This window comes from Hippocampus zosterae, chromosome 13, assembly GCF_025434085.1.
Source record: "Hippocampus zosterae strain Florida chromosome 13, ASM2543408v3, whole genome shotgun sequence".
NCBI lineage: Eukaryota > Metazoa > Chordata > Actinopteri > Syngnathiformes > Syngnathidae > Hippocampus > Hippocampus zosterae.
The window spans coordinates 15,938,931-15,952,240 of NC_067463.1; the positions used below are offsets into that span (position 1 = coordinate 15,938,931).

Here is a 13,310-nt window from a genome sequence, read left to right on the forward strand (position 1 = left end):
AGCCTTAAATTTCCGTTTCTACTTACTGACAATGAAGATGTTAGCAGACGGTTGCGATATTTGCGTTGAGTTGAATTGAGTAGGATTGATTTAGTGATTAAATGCTTCCAAACAGACAAGCTACTTGTAGAGGGGAAACTCATACTTGGGTACATAATTAACTGGCCTTGTCTGTTGTGACTTGACGTGTTCGGAGTATGACTGTATTTCACAATCCAGATCAAGATCGGGAAATGTTTTGTTTTGTATTTTGTTTGTGCTCCACTTAAATGCAAGCCAAAAACAAAACCACTCCTGCATGCCAAGGCAGTGGCAGTTGAAAAGGGTTCGGATGATTGTTACAGAGTAGTTGTGGAGTGGAGTGGGAGTAAAATGGTCTGAAACCGGTTTATTGGATGGGCGTGTTGCTAATCTCAGTGGTCTGGTGATGAAACATTTTCCGCCTAACTAATTGTGTGACGCGAAAGTTCGGCCAATTAGTTTAAGAAATGTACAATGAGGTGAGTGAGTCAGTATTGAGAGAGTTATTCGTTTGACGAATCATTGTCACAGAGGACATTTTGCTATAAATATAGTTAGTTTTCATTAGGTTTGTAAATGGAAAATGTAGGTTCAGGTACCTTTCATATATAAAAAAGCATTTCCTTTTTATTTTATTTAGTGGACGACATGTTTTTGAAAGTTTTCACTTGCGTTACTTTTTTTAGTTTTTTGTTCACTAAAAGCTGCTGTATGATGACATTAATAGTACATGTATATCCCTTTTAAAGCTCTCACGATCTAGTTTAATCATTTCAACATCGTACGGACCATGATAACTTAAGAATTTGATGGTACTGTCTTTTATTGGGGTGGTGGAGGGACACTCATAATCAGCTTGTTGATTAAATGCTAAAAAGAAAGCAATATTTGTCATGCTATCATTCAAATTGAGTTGGATTTTTAAAACTCCCAGTCAATTTTTAACTGCCTGCTTTTATTATCATCTAATGTCGCATATTTTAGCTTATTTGCTATTTCTCTCTAAGTTGTATTATTTATTGAATAGTTCAGGTAACCAAAATATTAGAAACAGCTACGTAGTTTAGTTTAGTGCTACCACTGGAAAAATCATAGAAATTAGTAAGAATAATATCTCCCTGACAGTGTCAATCAAAGCAAAGCGTCATGACCTTTGTATAGATGGCATTTTTGTTTTATAGCTTGGTGCGGAGCCATTAATTAGCCAACAGGTGTTAGACCGGGGTGTGGAAGTTGATTCCCCAACGTCTGAAAGATTTAACGTGCCTTTGTAAATTGTTCATATTCAGTGATCTTGTGAATGAAGTGATATGGATAAGTACTCAGTGGATCAATTTCATTTTGATTGAAATGTGCAGAGAACGTTTACTCGTAAAGTCACTCAACTATAAAATGCACACCACACACAAATCGCTCAGCGGAAAGGTTGATGTGCACAATTGCAGGATTCACAACGCAATCACATGGGTTCTGTTTTGGGACAGATTTGGATCTTGTTCATTCAGTAGCTTTTCTTGCCCACCTGATGAGTAAACCCCCTAAGCATACTTTTTTTTTTTAACTACACAGGACATGTTCATCCGTGACCCTTGTGAGGATAAGTGCCTCCATTAATGGATGAAAGAATTTCAAAAACCACCGCAGCTGAAATAAAGTGCCGTAGAAAAATCAAAACAGAACATCAAACCGAAGAAAATTGAACATCTCATCAACAAAAAGTAAAACAGGACCAAAGGAAAAGGGGAAGCCAAGTCAAAGATTTTCTTTAGAATATTATGTTCACACAGTAATTTGTTTTCCTCCACAGGATCGCAAGCTGTTTTTTACAGTACAGCATGATGAGGGCGGGGTAAAGGGGAAAAGTGTTATAGAATGGTTGAAAATGATAGTCATACCTCAGTTTTCGACCGTAATCGTTCCAGAAGGCTGTTCGAAAAACAATTTGTTCGAAAACCTAAACCATGCTCTTTTTTTAAAAAATCTTTATTGAACACGTCTGCTCACAATGCAACACTACACGAGGAAGCGTCACTTCCTCGTGTAAGGAAGGCGAGAGGAGTCAAGTGGCGCATTCAGGTGCGCTCAGTTTGGTCGAGAACCAATTTTCGGTCATAATCCGAGGCATAGAATACTCGAAATTTTTGGTCGAAAACCGATTTGGTGGAGAACATAGACGTTCGAAAACCCAGGTTTGACTGTACACCTCTTCTCATGCTTCGACTTTGAAACATCAATACCTCCACCACCCGGCTCAGCAAATGTGCAGTGGCACAATACAATCTGGTGCACATTTAACATTTTCAGTGCACATGTGCACCTGCGCACCACTTCTGCACACCCCAGAATATGATGTTGAATGAATACCCTATACCTCAATAGAAAAATGAGTGCAGTTTTAGCTTTGTCTGAATACAATTAAGTAAATATTCACAATGCTGTGATATACATGTTTGCCTTACTTATTTTTAATAAATCCTTAATTTGAAAAATCCGTGATGAGAATCATATTTTAGCATTTGAAGAGTGCCTACATAATGGTGTGTCAACCATTATCAACAACAAAAGTGGAACATCTGGATCATATGGAAATTTGATAGCGTGTGTGTGCGTGTGTGTGTGTCTAGAACTGAACAGCGTGGAGCTGCAGGGCTGCAGCAGCGACAACAGTTTGAACAGTAATGCCAGCCTCCCCAGTGTGCAGAGTCACCGGCGCCACACTGAGAGGAGAGTGGCCAGCTGGGCCGTGTGCTTCGAGAGGTTGCTGCAAGACCCCGTGGGAGTACGCTACTTCTCGGTAATATATTGTCGCTAAAAGTGATTGTTTTTTGGAAAGAAAAACAAAAACGGCATATTTTCAGGGACATGATGGCTTGAGCCTCTTGACTTTGACAAAATAGGTGTTCCCTGGAAAGTGCCTATCGCGAAACTCGCCATTACTAATCACACTGAAGGGAGTTCAAGGAAACATAATTCATCTTTGGCCTGCAACACTCAGAAAATGAAAAGCAGTTTGGCATTAGCAAATCTGCCTACCGGTATTTGCATTTTGTCCTCATGATTTGTAGGAAATTGCTTTGCTTTGGCGCCACCTGGTTGTATCTTGGTGCCAAGAAACTGTTGAAGTGAGTTGAGGAATTTCATTTCGACAAGAGTAATCCCGTGGCCCTTCAAAAGGTCTCCCTTGATGCACCACTTTCACCTTTTCTGTCCTGGAAGAGATTCTTGGGCTTCAGTCATAAATCATGAGATGCAATAATATTGATTTGTCCCCTGAGCGGACTCTAGACCCACTTGCGGTCATGTGACATACGTGTACAGAACTTACATCTTGAACTGTTCTCAATAGCTAACATCTTTTCATGTTATTAAAATAATCCTGCTCTTGCTTGTACATACGGGAACGTGTTGTTTGACATTATTTGTCGTGCACATTTTTGTTACTGCAGGAATTCCTGAAGAAAGAGTTCAGTGAGGAGAATATTTTGTTCTGGCAGGCGTGCGAGTTCTTCAGCCACGTCTCTGAAAATGACAACAAGCAGGTAGAGCATACACCTTGTATTTCCACGGATACCCTTTGGTTGCAATATATTTTAGACGCTATAACTTGCTCTCCCGTCTTGCTCCAAGTTGTCTCAGCGAGCCCGAGAAATCTACAACAGTTTCTTGTCCAGCAAAGCCACCACGCCGGTCAACATAGACAGTCAAGCGCAACTCGCTGACGACATCCTCAATGCCCCCCGACCTGACATGTTCAAGGAGCAACAGTTACAGGTTGGCTCTACTCCACCCAAAACACACATTTATTCAAGTTAGCCAACACTGAATGGAGTGTTAAGAAAAGCCCTCAGGATCGGGAACAAAAAATTCAAACACTATCCTGACACTGTGTTAATTGTGAAGTCGTGACACAAGATATGCACGGCACGTTGTGCAGGGGGGAACGGTACAGAAAAGCTATATTGATTTCACATGGCTACTCCTTCAAGAACGCGACAGATCCGTAACTTCAATTTCTTTTTTCCGACCCCCCTTAAGCTTGTTATCTTGTGATGTGGTGATGGCAATTTTGACATCCACATAAACAACTCAGTTACGCAACCACAATGTACAAGTATCACTGGTTTCTGGCTCTGCTGGAGGCCCTCTTGTTCGGGGTCCCTGCTTGTGGAATGGGGCTGTCCGCACGCACACACACACACACACGCATACACACACACACACACACACACACACACAAAAACACACAGCATCCTCAAGCTAGTTCGTCTAATACCACAGGTTTTTGAGACGGGTCTTGTAAGTGTGGGAATCAATTCGCTATCAGTAATGATTTTGTGAATGTTTGACATTAAAAAGAGCTTTTGAATCTCTTGAAACAAGAAATGTCCAATCCTGAAGGTGACGGTGACATTAAAAAGCTACTGGCAAGCGCCACACAAGCTAGCTTCTTTTTATTTTGTTTTATTATTTTTTTTTTCAACTCAGTTCCATCTATCGGATCCTGTGTTTCACTGCCCACATTTGACCCTCGCGCAAGCAGACTGTAACACTCATGTAAAAGTACATCCATCCATTTTCCAGAACGCTTATCCTCATTAGGGTTGCAGGTGAGCTGCAGCCTCTCCCAGAGGACTTCAGTCGCAGACAAACAACCATTTGTGCTCACATTTACACACCCATGTGCAATTTAGACTCTTCAGTGAACCTACATAGCCAGTTTTTTTAAATTTTATTTAAATCCACCTAAATCCACCATGTCTACAATACATCGCTGCTTGTATAATGCTGGTCTGTCATAAACTAATAAACCGGCATACATATTTATTGTCACTACTTTGATACCTTTTTCTTAATCTTCATTTGCGTTTTCCCTCGCAATGTTGGTTACCTCTCTTTGCTTCGGCTGTTTTCAGATTTTCAACCTGATGAAGTTTGATAGCTATACACGTTTCCTCAAGTCTCTGCTCTACCAAGCGTGTATGTTAGCTGAGGTGGAGGGCCGACCCCTGCCTGACCCTTACCACATCCCCAGCAGCCCCAACTCCAAACATAGCACCACTGGCTCGGACCGCTCCAACCTGTCCACGCCCAAGAAGGTAAGCAAAAACAAATGCGCGTTGATCTCCACTCTGCTGCGTGCCAAACCAGCTGCTCTCTGCCCATTTTCTTGCTTCCTGTTTGGGTCTTATAGGAGGACAAAAGGAGCAAGTCAGGGCGCTCTTTGAACGATGACAGCCGGGATGATTCAGGAGATCGGAGGAAGGGCATGTTCTTCTCCTGGTCCCGCAATAGAAGCTTTGGCAAAGGACCAAAAAAAAGAGAACTGACCGATTTTAATTACAGTCAGTAGATCTTCATACTTACTCATCTGTTTCATCATTCTTGGCGAGACAGCAATTGTGTACATCTAACACTTAAGTCAGGTCGCCGAACAGTATGTCCTTATGTGTAAGCAGGGGACAGCTTTTACTCTGTTCCTGGTGTGCAAGATGACAGACCCGATCACATGCAATTTTTCTTTCTGCCACAATAACACCACATTGCCAATTAAGCTTTGTGACAGTTCCATTAGAATATATGTCATTGGATGAACATGGATGGAATCCTTTTTGTTTGACCGCCAAACCATCTCATGTCTTTCTTGGGTTTGCTACATGAATTATGTTTCAGATTTCTCTGGTAGCAATGGTCGGCGTGAGTCCCAGGGTTCTCTGTCCTCAGGCGCCAGTCTGGAGCTTGGAACATCTGCTTCTGGGAAGAATGAGGTGAGTCTGGAACCACTATTTAGGTAAGAGTTTCTACCATGACGTTGGGGCGTTGTGCTAAACTTAAATATCAACAGAATACAAGGGTTTGTAAATCATGTTCAACCGATATTTAATTTCATGCGCGACAAAGACGAGATATTTAATGTTCAAACTAATAAAAGTGATTGTTCTTCGCAAATAATCATTCATATGTAATTTTATGGTCACAGGACATTCCAAAAAAGCTGGGAAAGGGGTCATGTTTACCGCCGTATTACATCACCTTTTACATCAACATTCATTAAACGTTTGGGAACTGAGGACACTAATTGTTGAAGATTTGTTGGTGAAATTTTTTCCCATTCTTACTCGATGTACAATTTCAGCTGTTCAATAGTCCGTGGTCCCCGTCCCAGTCGCATTTTACGCTTCATAATGCAGCACACACTTTCAATGGGAGGCAGGTCAGGACTGCAGGCAGGCCATTCTATAGTACCCGTATGACTACAAAGCCACGCTGTTGTAACACGGGCAGAATGTGGTTTGGCATTGAGCTGCTAAAGTAAGCGGGGGCATTCATGAAAATGCCACTGTTTGGATGACAGCATATTCCTCTCAAAACGTGTACCTTTCTGCATCAATTGTGCCTTGACAGTTGTGTAAGTTACCCATGCCATTGCCACTAACACAGCCCCATACCATCACAGATGCTTATTTTTGAACTTTGCATCCAAAACAGTCTGGACGGTCCTTTTCCTAATTGGCCTGTGGAGGTCACGACAAATACAATTTCCAAAAACAATTTGAAACGTGGACTCGTCAGACCGCAGAGCACTTTTGCACTTTGCATCAGTCTATCTTAGATTTGCTTGGGCTTCGAGAAGCTGGTGCCGTTTCTGGGTGTTGTTGATGAATGGCTTTTGTTTTGCGAAGTAAAGTTTTAAATTGCACTTACGGATGTAGCGCCAAGCTGTGTATTTACTGACTTTAGGTTCCGAAGTGTTCCTGAGCCCATGTGGTGATATCCTTTATGCACTGATGTTTTTTTTGATGCAGTGCCGCCTGAAGGAACAAAGGTCACGGGCATTCAATGTTGATTTTCGGCTTTGCCTCTTGCGTGCAGTGATTTCACCGGATTCTCTGCACCTTTTGATGGTATTATGGACCACAGATGATGAAATCCCTAAATTCCTTGCAACTAGTCGTTGAGGAACTTTGTCCTTAAACTGTTCAACTATTTTCTCACGCTGTTGTCCACAAAGAGGTGAACCTCGCCCCGTCGTTGCTTGTGATTGACAATTCAGGGAAGCTTGTAGCCATAAAATTCAAAGGTAACGATGATTTGCTAAAAACAATCAAGTTTAGCGGTTTGAACATTAAAAGTCTTCTCTTGGTCTTGCATTCAATTAAATATCGATCGAACATGATTTGCAAGCCATTGCGTTGTAATTCGATTGATGTTAAACAGAACATCCCAACTTCAGCGGAATTGACTTTGTACTCAGAGGAATTCTCATGATGTAAAATTCGTCGTCGCTCTTCACTCACACTTCCTCTCGCTTTTTGCTGACTGTGTCTGTTTCTGTTCTTCAGGGAGATGTGTCCCGCGCATCAGACCGCGGAGGAGGCAGCGCCCCAATGAGGCAGTGTAACATCAACTTGCCAGATGGCTCTTGTTGCTCTGTGCCGCTGAGGGCTGGTTTGTCCATCAGAGATTTGTTGCTGGGGCTGTGCGAAAAGCTCTGCATCAACCTGGCAGCTATCGACCTCTTCCTGGTCGGAGGGGAGAAGGTACAACACAAATAGACGCCAGGCTTCCAAAAGGATTTAAGTCACAATATTTTGGTCCCAAAAACTCACATGTTGTTTTCTGTAAGCTGTACTGATAGCTGAAAGATGGATCGTAATGAGTTCAAATAACTTTAGGCCGGTGCTGGCCAGCCCTCAAGTTCAAAACAGTTATTCCCATGGGAAATGCTGTGCTTGGAATAAATCCTTCATGAACTGTTATTTGAAATAATATTTTACTTGTCACACAAGGGCATAAATAAGTTAACTGCGGTTAAATTTTAAGATTGATGACATCAAAAAAATGTTAAATGTAATGATGAATGCAGAATCGATCAAGTGTAAAAAGAAGTTAACCACTGGAAACATACACACACACAAAATATACCTTTATTGAAAGTGGACGCTATAGCTTGAATATATAGTTTTATCTGTCTGTAGTTCAAATTCTTATTTGTATGAACTCAGTGGCATTTGGGAGGTTCCACTGTAGGCAACACGTGTTTCAAAATTCCCACAGCATTTCTATTAATTCTGTTTTGTGTACTACCGGTCTCAATATATCCAACATGTGTGCACTCCATTTAAAAGGCTGCTAAACCGTTTTTGTTGTTGTTGTTGTTGTTTTCATGCTCATTTGGAGTTGCTCTCCCACCCCTAATTTTAGTCAGCTTTTGTAGAAATCAGAATGAAAAAGTTGACATGACCAAAGCATCTTATGACTTCGTTATTATTTTTATTTTTCCAGCCACTTGTTTTGGATCAAGACTGCATGACGTTGTGTTCTAGAGACCTGAGACTTGAAAAGCGCACTCTCTTTAGGTCAGAAAATCTCTATCCTTTTATCCTGACTTGTACCGTTTTAACGTCAACTTTTCAACACTTTGAGCAAGTCTTTCAAGCGCTGAATTCTGATTTCCACGTGTTCCAGGCTAGATTTGGTCCCGATTAACCGCTCAGTTGGCCTAAAAGCAAAGCCCACCAAGCCAGTGACGGAGGTTCTCAGGCCGGTGGTGGCCAAATATGGTCTGCACCTCTCAGATTTGGTGGCCCGCATTGTGAGTCTCGTTGTCGAAAGCTAGAATATTGCAAAGTTGCATTAGGTTGTATCATTTGTCTGTCTGAATTCCCTTTGTGTTGATTTGAATGTGTGTGTTTCAAGAGTGGTGAATCTGAGCCCTTAGATCTCGGGCTTCCGATATCCAATCTGGATGGACTGAGAGTGGTATTGGATTCAGCAGATCACATGCCAGGAAAAGGTAATGGAAAAAATAGTCCCACATTCAGTTTTTTGTTCACACCTTCACTTTCTGTCCTTCAGCAACTTCGAACAGCCACATTGGGGCTTCCGCAAGCAGAAACCAATCAACACCAGTAAGATACCGCTCGGCTTTTATATCATCTCCTGACTCTGGAATGTTTCATAACTCACCGAATGTCTCCACTTCCTGACGATGACGTCACGCTACTAAGTGTCTCCCCCCCGCTGTCCTGAGTTGACCCATGTCTGTTTGCAATGTATTATCAATGTGCACAGGTGTATGAAGCCTGTCTATGGCAGCATCCGGCCCGTATGTCTCTGTGTCTGTTTTTGATGTTGGGCAGCGAGCCACGTCGCACTCTCCAAGATTCTTTCTTGTTCTGTTTTTGTCTGCGGTCTAATGCATCGGCAACTTTTCCAACTGCTTTCTTCTTTCTTTCTTCTGTTATCAGGCCTCTGACCAAGCCATGCCACTGTTGGCTTTTTAAAGTTTCAAAAGTTCCATCTGGTAGAGAATTAGTCGGTGGTGGGAGTCCAAAAGCCCTCGATTGTAGATGCTTTGATCTAATTTTTGACAATCCGCAGCGGTTATTTTTTGGGGGCTATTTTTGGGTTGATTTGCTTCTGTAGTGTGGCTTTACATTAGTTGTTAGATGTTGTGGTGTGTGTCACAGTGTTGGTGGTGCATTGTACTGATGGTTCTAATATGTGGTGTGCGTTTCATACGGCATTAAAAAAATATACAGTATGTATTAAATCCTTTATAGCAGCGGCCCGCAACCATTGGGCAATGGATCATTTTATATAAATCAGCATGTATTGTATTGTATTGTATTGATACCAGGTTTAAAGACCTTAATTTGATTTTCCCATTTTCTTCTTATCACACTATGGATAAATGAAACCCACATGCGAGAACGTGTTAGAGCAATTAATAATAATAATAAGAATGCAGAGATTCTTTGACAACAGCCCAATGTTGAATAATCTGAAGATGCACTGACAAAAAGAAGACTGTATTTAAAATGAAACACCCCATCTGACTCATTTCACATTTTTGAACATTTTTTCTAGACCACTGGTCTTGCCAGCGACCATCCAGCAGCACAAATTGCTTTGATGCAGACTCTTTTTCATTTTCAGTGAACTCTCAACCTATTACCATTTCGAACGGAGGAATGAGGAATGTCAAATGAAGTCACCTTTATGTGGGCGACATACAATTGTCTCTCATCAATTCTGCAATATCTGTCCGTCATCATCTGGTCTGGTCCATGAAAAACCAAAAGGTTGGAGGCCGCTGCTCTACTGGACAACCTTTGAAAGACTTGGAAACCCAATATTCCAGCCCTCATTGGTTATTTAAGTAGCTTGCATTGCATTGATGATTTATATTTGAGAGTATTTTGTGTTTCCATTCTTATACTTATAACACTGTTTGTTATGATATCCGTTTTCTTTTTCAACTTTTTTTCTTCACTGACTGCCTGGTCGAAATCAACCACTTCTTTTGCCTCCTAATGAGCTACTGTACGTAAGGTCCAAGCTACCAAAAGGCGCAAACTCGTTATGCTGAAGGGTTCAAGAAGACCATTGGCTGTTAATCCCATCAAACCCGCAAGCGTGCCACCAAGATGCATTTTAATCGCCCCTTTTCACAAAAGCGGCCCCCCACGCTCCATCAAAATGCTGTCATGCTGGTCTCCATCAGTAGCTCTAGTCACTAGCCCTGCTGTACGTTGACACCTCTCCGCTCCGCTCTCCTTGTGGCTCCCAGGGGGAGGACAGGCAGTCAAGGAAAGCCGCTTCCACCCACCCCCATGGGGAAAACGGCAAGGCCGGGCCCAGCCTTGACACAAGGAGCCAGGCCTTACCCAACCACTCTGTCTCTCTTCATAAGGCTCCGGAGAAAAGAAAGCAGAAAAAGATTAATATAGACGAAGCCGAAGGTAAAGATACAAAGACCTCCCTCTTCTTTCTTTCTTCAATTGTCTCCTGAAGCTGTGTTACTGTGATGACACTAACTCGCTGGCACGTGTGCCGTACCGCAGGAACATCACTAGCTAGCTCGCTATATGTAGCACAGGCGCCTTTGCTCACACTGAATGAAGCTTTGACTTGCCGAACTGACTCCCTCTGCTTGCATGCTGCCCGATCTCCAACAACGAGCAATGTTTTCACCTGCGATTCGGGTGGTTTATTTACATGTGTTTCTGTGCTTGTGTTTGCACACGTATTTTCGGTGTGTGTGTGTGTGTGTGTGTGTGTGTATCCAGAGTTCTTCAACCTCATTTCCAAAGCTCAGAGCAACAGAGCTGACGACCAACGAGGCCTGCTGAACAAAAGTGACCTGCAGCTCCCAGACTTCCTTCGCCTGTCACCGTCTGCGACCGACCGAGCTGCGCCGCCGCCCTTTGACCCAGAGCTCTGTTGCTCCACCCCTCATTCCCGCAACCCTGCCACTGGCAACGCTCACCCGGGAAACAAGGCCAGCCACAACGACAGGGCAAGCGGCGGCCATTTTCTCAACGCTCATCATCAGTGTCAAAGTTTGGACTCTGCGTTGGGCTCTGACATTGGAGGGTGGGGGAACGCCAGACCCACTTCTTTGCCGTTTCCTGCCACAATCTCTCCCATCCACCCGTCCCAGGAGGTCCAGCATGGTGCACTCAAGGACACTGGCAGGGGGTCGTCAGTCCAGATGCTAGAAGAGGACGCCTTGTCGGAACTGACTCTCGTGGGCGAGGCAGACATCAGTAGTGCCAGCCTCAACTACGTTACCCCCTCCAGCCTGCAGTCTGAACCCCACCCCCAACAGCAAGCACAGGACATTCGGCCTTGCTCAGGTACTTCCCCCGTTTGACCTTTCACCTCTCCCTTCAGCTGACTGCGAGTGGCAGTGGCCTCTTTCAAGTCAGTTTGACACTTTCAGTTGAGACCGAATGCATCCGCATCTCCTCCCTTCCTTTAGTCAGCTCAGTCCTAACTTGCAGGACTATTAAAAAAAAAAAACACTCCCTGTGGTACAGAAGCATTCCGTTTCGGTGTAGCTGTTCAACAGCTCACACCACAAATGTGCTTTGTTGTATTCTAATTCTAATGTATGCACTGTGACCTGCCGCCCAAGTTGGCCGGACACAGAAAGGAAGCTTAAGCGAGGATGAATAGATGCATTATGACGAAAGGTCGCAAGTTGTCCTTGGAATTTTCCGACGTGGTGTGTATCTGTGTGAACCTTTGAGCTGGCTTGCTGTGGATTTTCATTTTTTTTCTTTCCCTGAGATGTAATCATGAGGGGGAGTGCAGGGAAGACCTTTGCCAAACTCTCATCCAACTCCCCTCACCAAAAGAACATAACGATGCACTTTAGCCCATTGCGAACAAGACTCTACACATTTGTACACGTGTTGAAATCACGTTGACAGTACAAGTATATTCACGCTAAAAGAATGGAAGTTGTAAGTTATATGGGGTGAGGTAGTGCAGAGTGGGCACTGACCAGACAAATGCAGATTCCCTGCTCGAGTAGCATGAACCAACACATTTGCTCAGCTGTTCTTTGTTCCAACTTGAGTACAGTACATTCTGTGTTTTCACCTCTCTCACCTCAGGCACTCCTAATGCCATTCATGCAAACACAGGCCACAGTCATTGTGCATGCCGGCAGTGGTTGCAGACCAAAAAGAGAGAAAGTTTTGCACCGATCTTGCAGTCTCCTGTCTTCTTTGCACAACATCACAAAGCCTGTCTTGTTATTCCCGAAAAGGTTTTCAGAGAGTAGCTTCCTGCAGTGACTCTGATAAAATAACTACAGCGGAGGTCGCTCCGGAAGTATTTGCAACGGGACAGAGTTTCTGTCATTTTGCCTTTATTCGTCAACCACAATTGTTTCAGAATACAAAGTACAACAATCAACATGATTACGGTGTGGACTTTGAGCTTTCCTTCAAGAGGTTTCCCCAAATGACCTGTGATTTTGAGGTTTTATTGACCGTGCCTCCATTTTCATCGGTCCATCCATTTTCACAGAGACAACCTGCATCAGCCAAGGGAATGACCAAACCATCTTTGTCACCTGCAATTCAATCAGGTGCTCAAAAGGTATTTGGACATAGTGGAATCAATGTAACCATCACCATCATTTTGGAAAGGATTTTAATCATTGAAGGCAAAAGTCACAAAAACTCCCAATTCAAATGCTTCTCGACTCACGACAGGATTGTGGCTAAATGGTTCCCTTTCCACCTTTTCTGTTATTTGTTGTATTCCTGAGGAAATATTAATTTATCTTACAACCTTCTATTTTTCACCATGTCGGGAAAACGAAAAGTGTTAATTTGTAGATAGCCAAACTAGTGAAATCGCCACATGTTGCTGTTGTTCAACAGCGTTTCAGCTATCTGTTTCTTCACCTAATAATTCGCAGAAACCATCTTTAACTGCTCTCTTGTAATGTGTCTGTAAATAGATACAATAAATGTTCAGAGCTTGAA

General features: G+C 42.9%; 1 protein-coding gene across 2 annotated transcripts in view; it reads left to right on the forward strand.

Moving 5' to 3' along the window:
• The window catches only part of rgs12b (regulator of G protein signaling 12b), a 47,739-nt gene extending 34,429 nt beyond the window's left edge, over positions 1 to 13,310 (forward strand). The window contains exons 7-19 of one of the 2 annotated variants that reach the window (XM_052084837.1): positions 2,646 to 2,815; positions 3,468 to 3,560; positions 3,649 to 3,792; positions 4,935 to 5,117; positions 5,213 to 5,363; positions 5,692 to 5,786; positions 7,362 to 7,559; positions 8,305 to 8,378; positions 8,488 to 8,614; positions 8,719 to 8,815; positions 8,878 to 8,930; positions 10,595 to 10,766; positions 11,094 to 13,310. In XM_052084837.1, coding sequence (XP_051940797.1) covers positions 2,646 to 2,815; positions 3,468 to 3,560; positions 3,649 to 3,792; positions 4,935 to 5,117; positions 5,213 to 5,363; positions 5,692 to 5,786; positions 7,362 to 7,559; positions 8,305 to 8,378; positions 8,488 to 8,614; positions 8,719 to 8,815; positions 8,878 to 8,930; positions 10,595 to 10,766; positions 11,094 to 11,680 — 2,144 coding nt within the window. In that variant the 3' untranslated portion in view covers positions 11,681 to 13,310. The remainder of the gene's footprint in view (positions 1 to 2,645; positions 2,816 to 3,467; positions 3,561 to 3,648; positions 3,793 to 4,934; positions 5,118 to 5,212; positions 5,364 to 5,691; positions 5,787 to 7,361; positions 7,560 to 8,304; positions 8,379 to 8,487; positions 8,615 to 8,718; positions 8,816 to 8,877; positions 8,931 to 10,594; positions 10,767 to 11,093) is intronic. The other variant, XM_052084838.1, reaches the window with a different exon arrangement.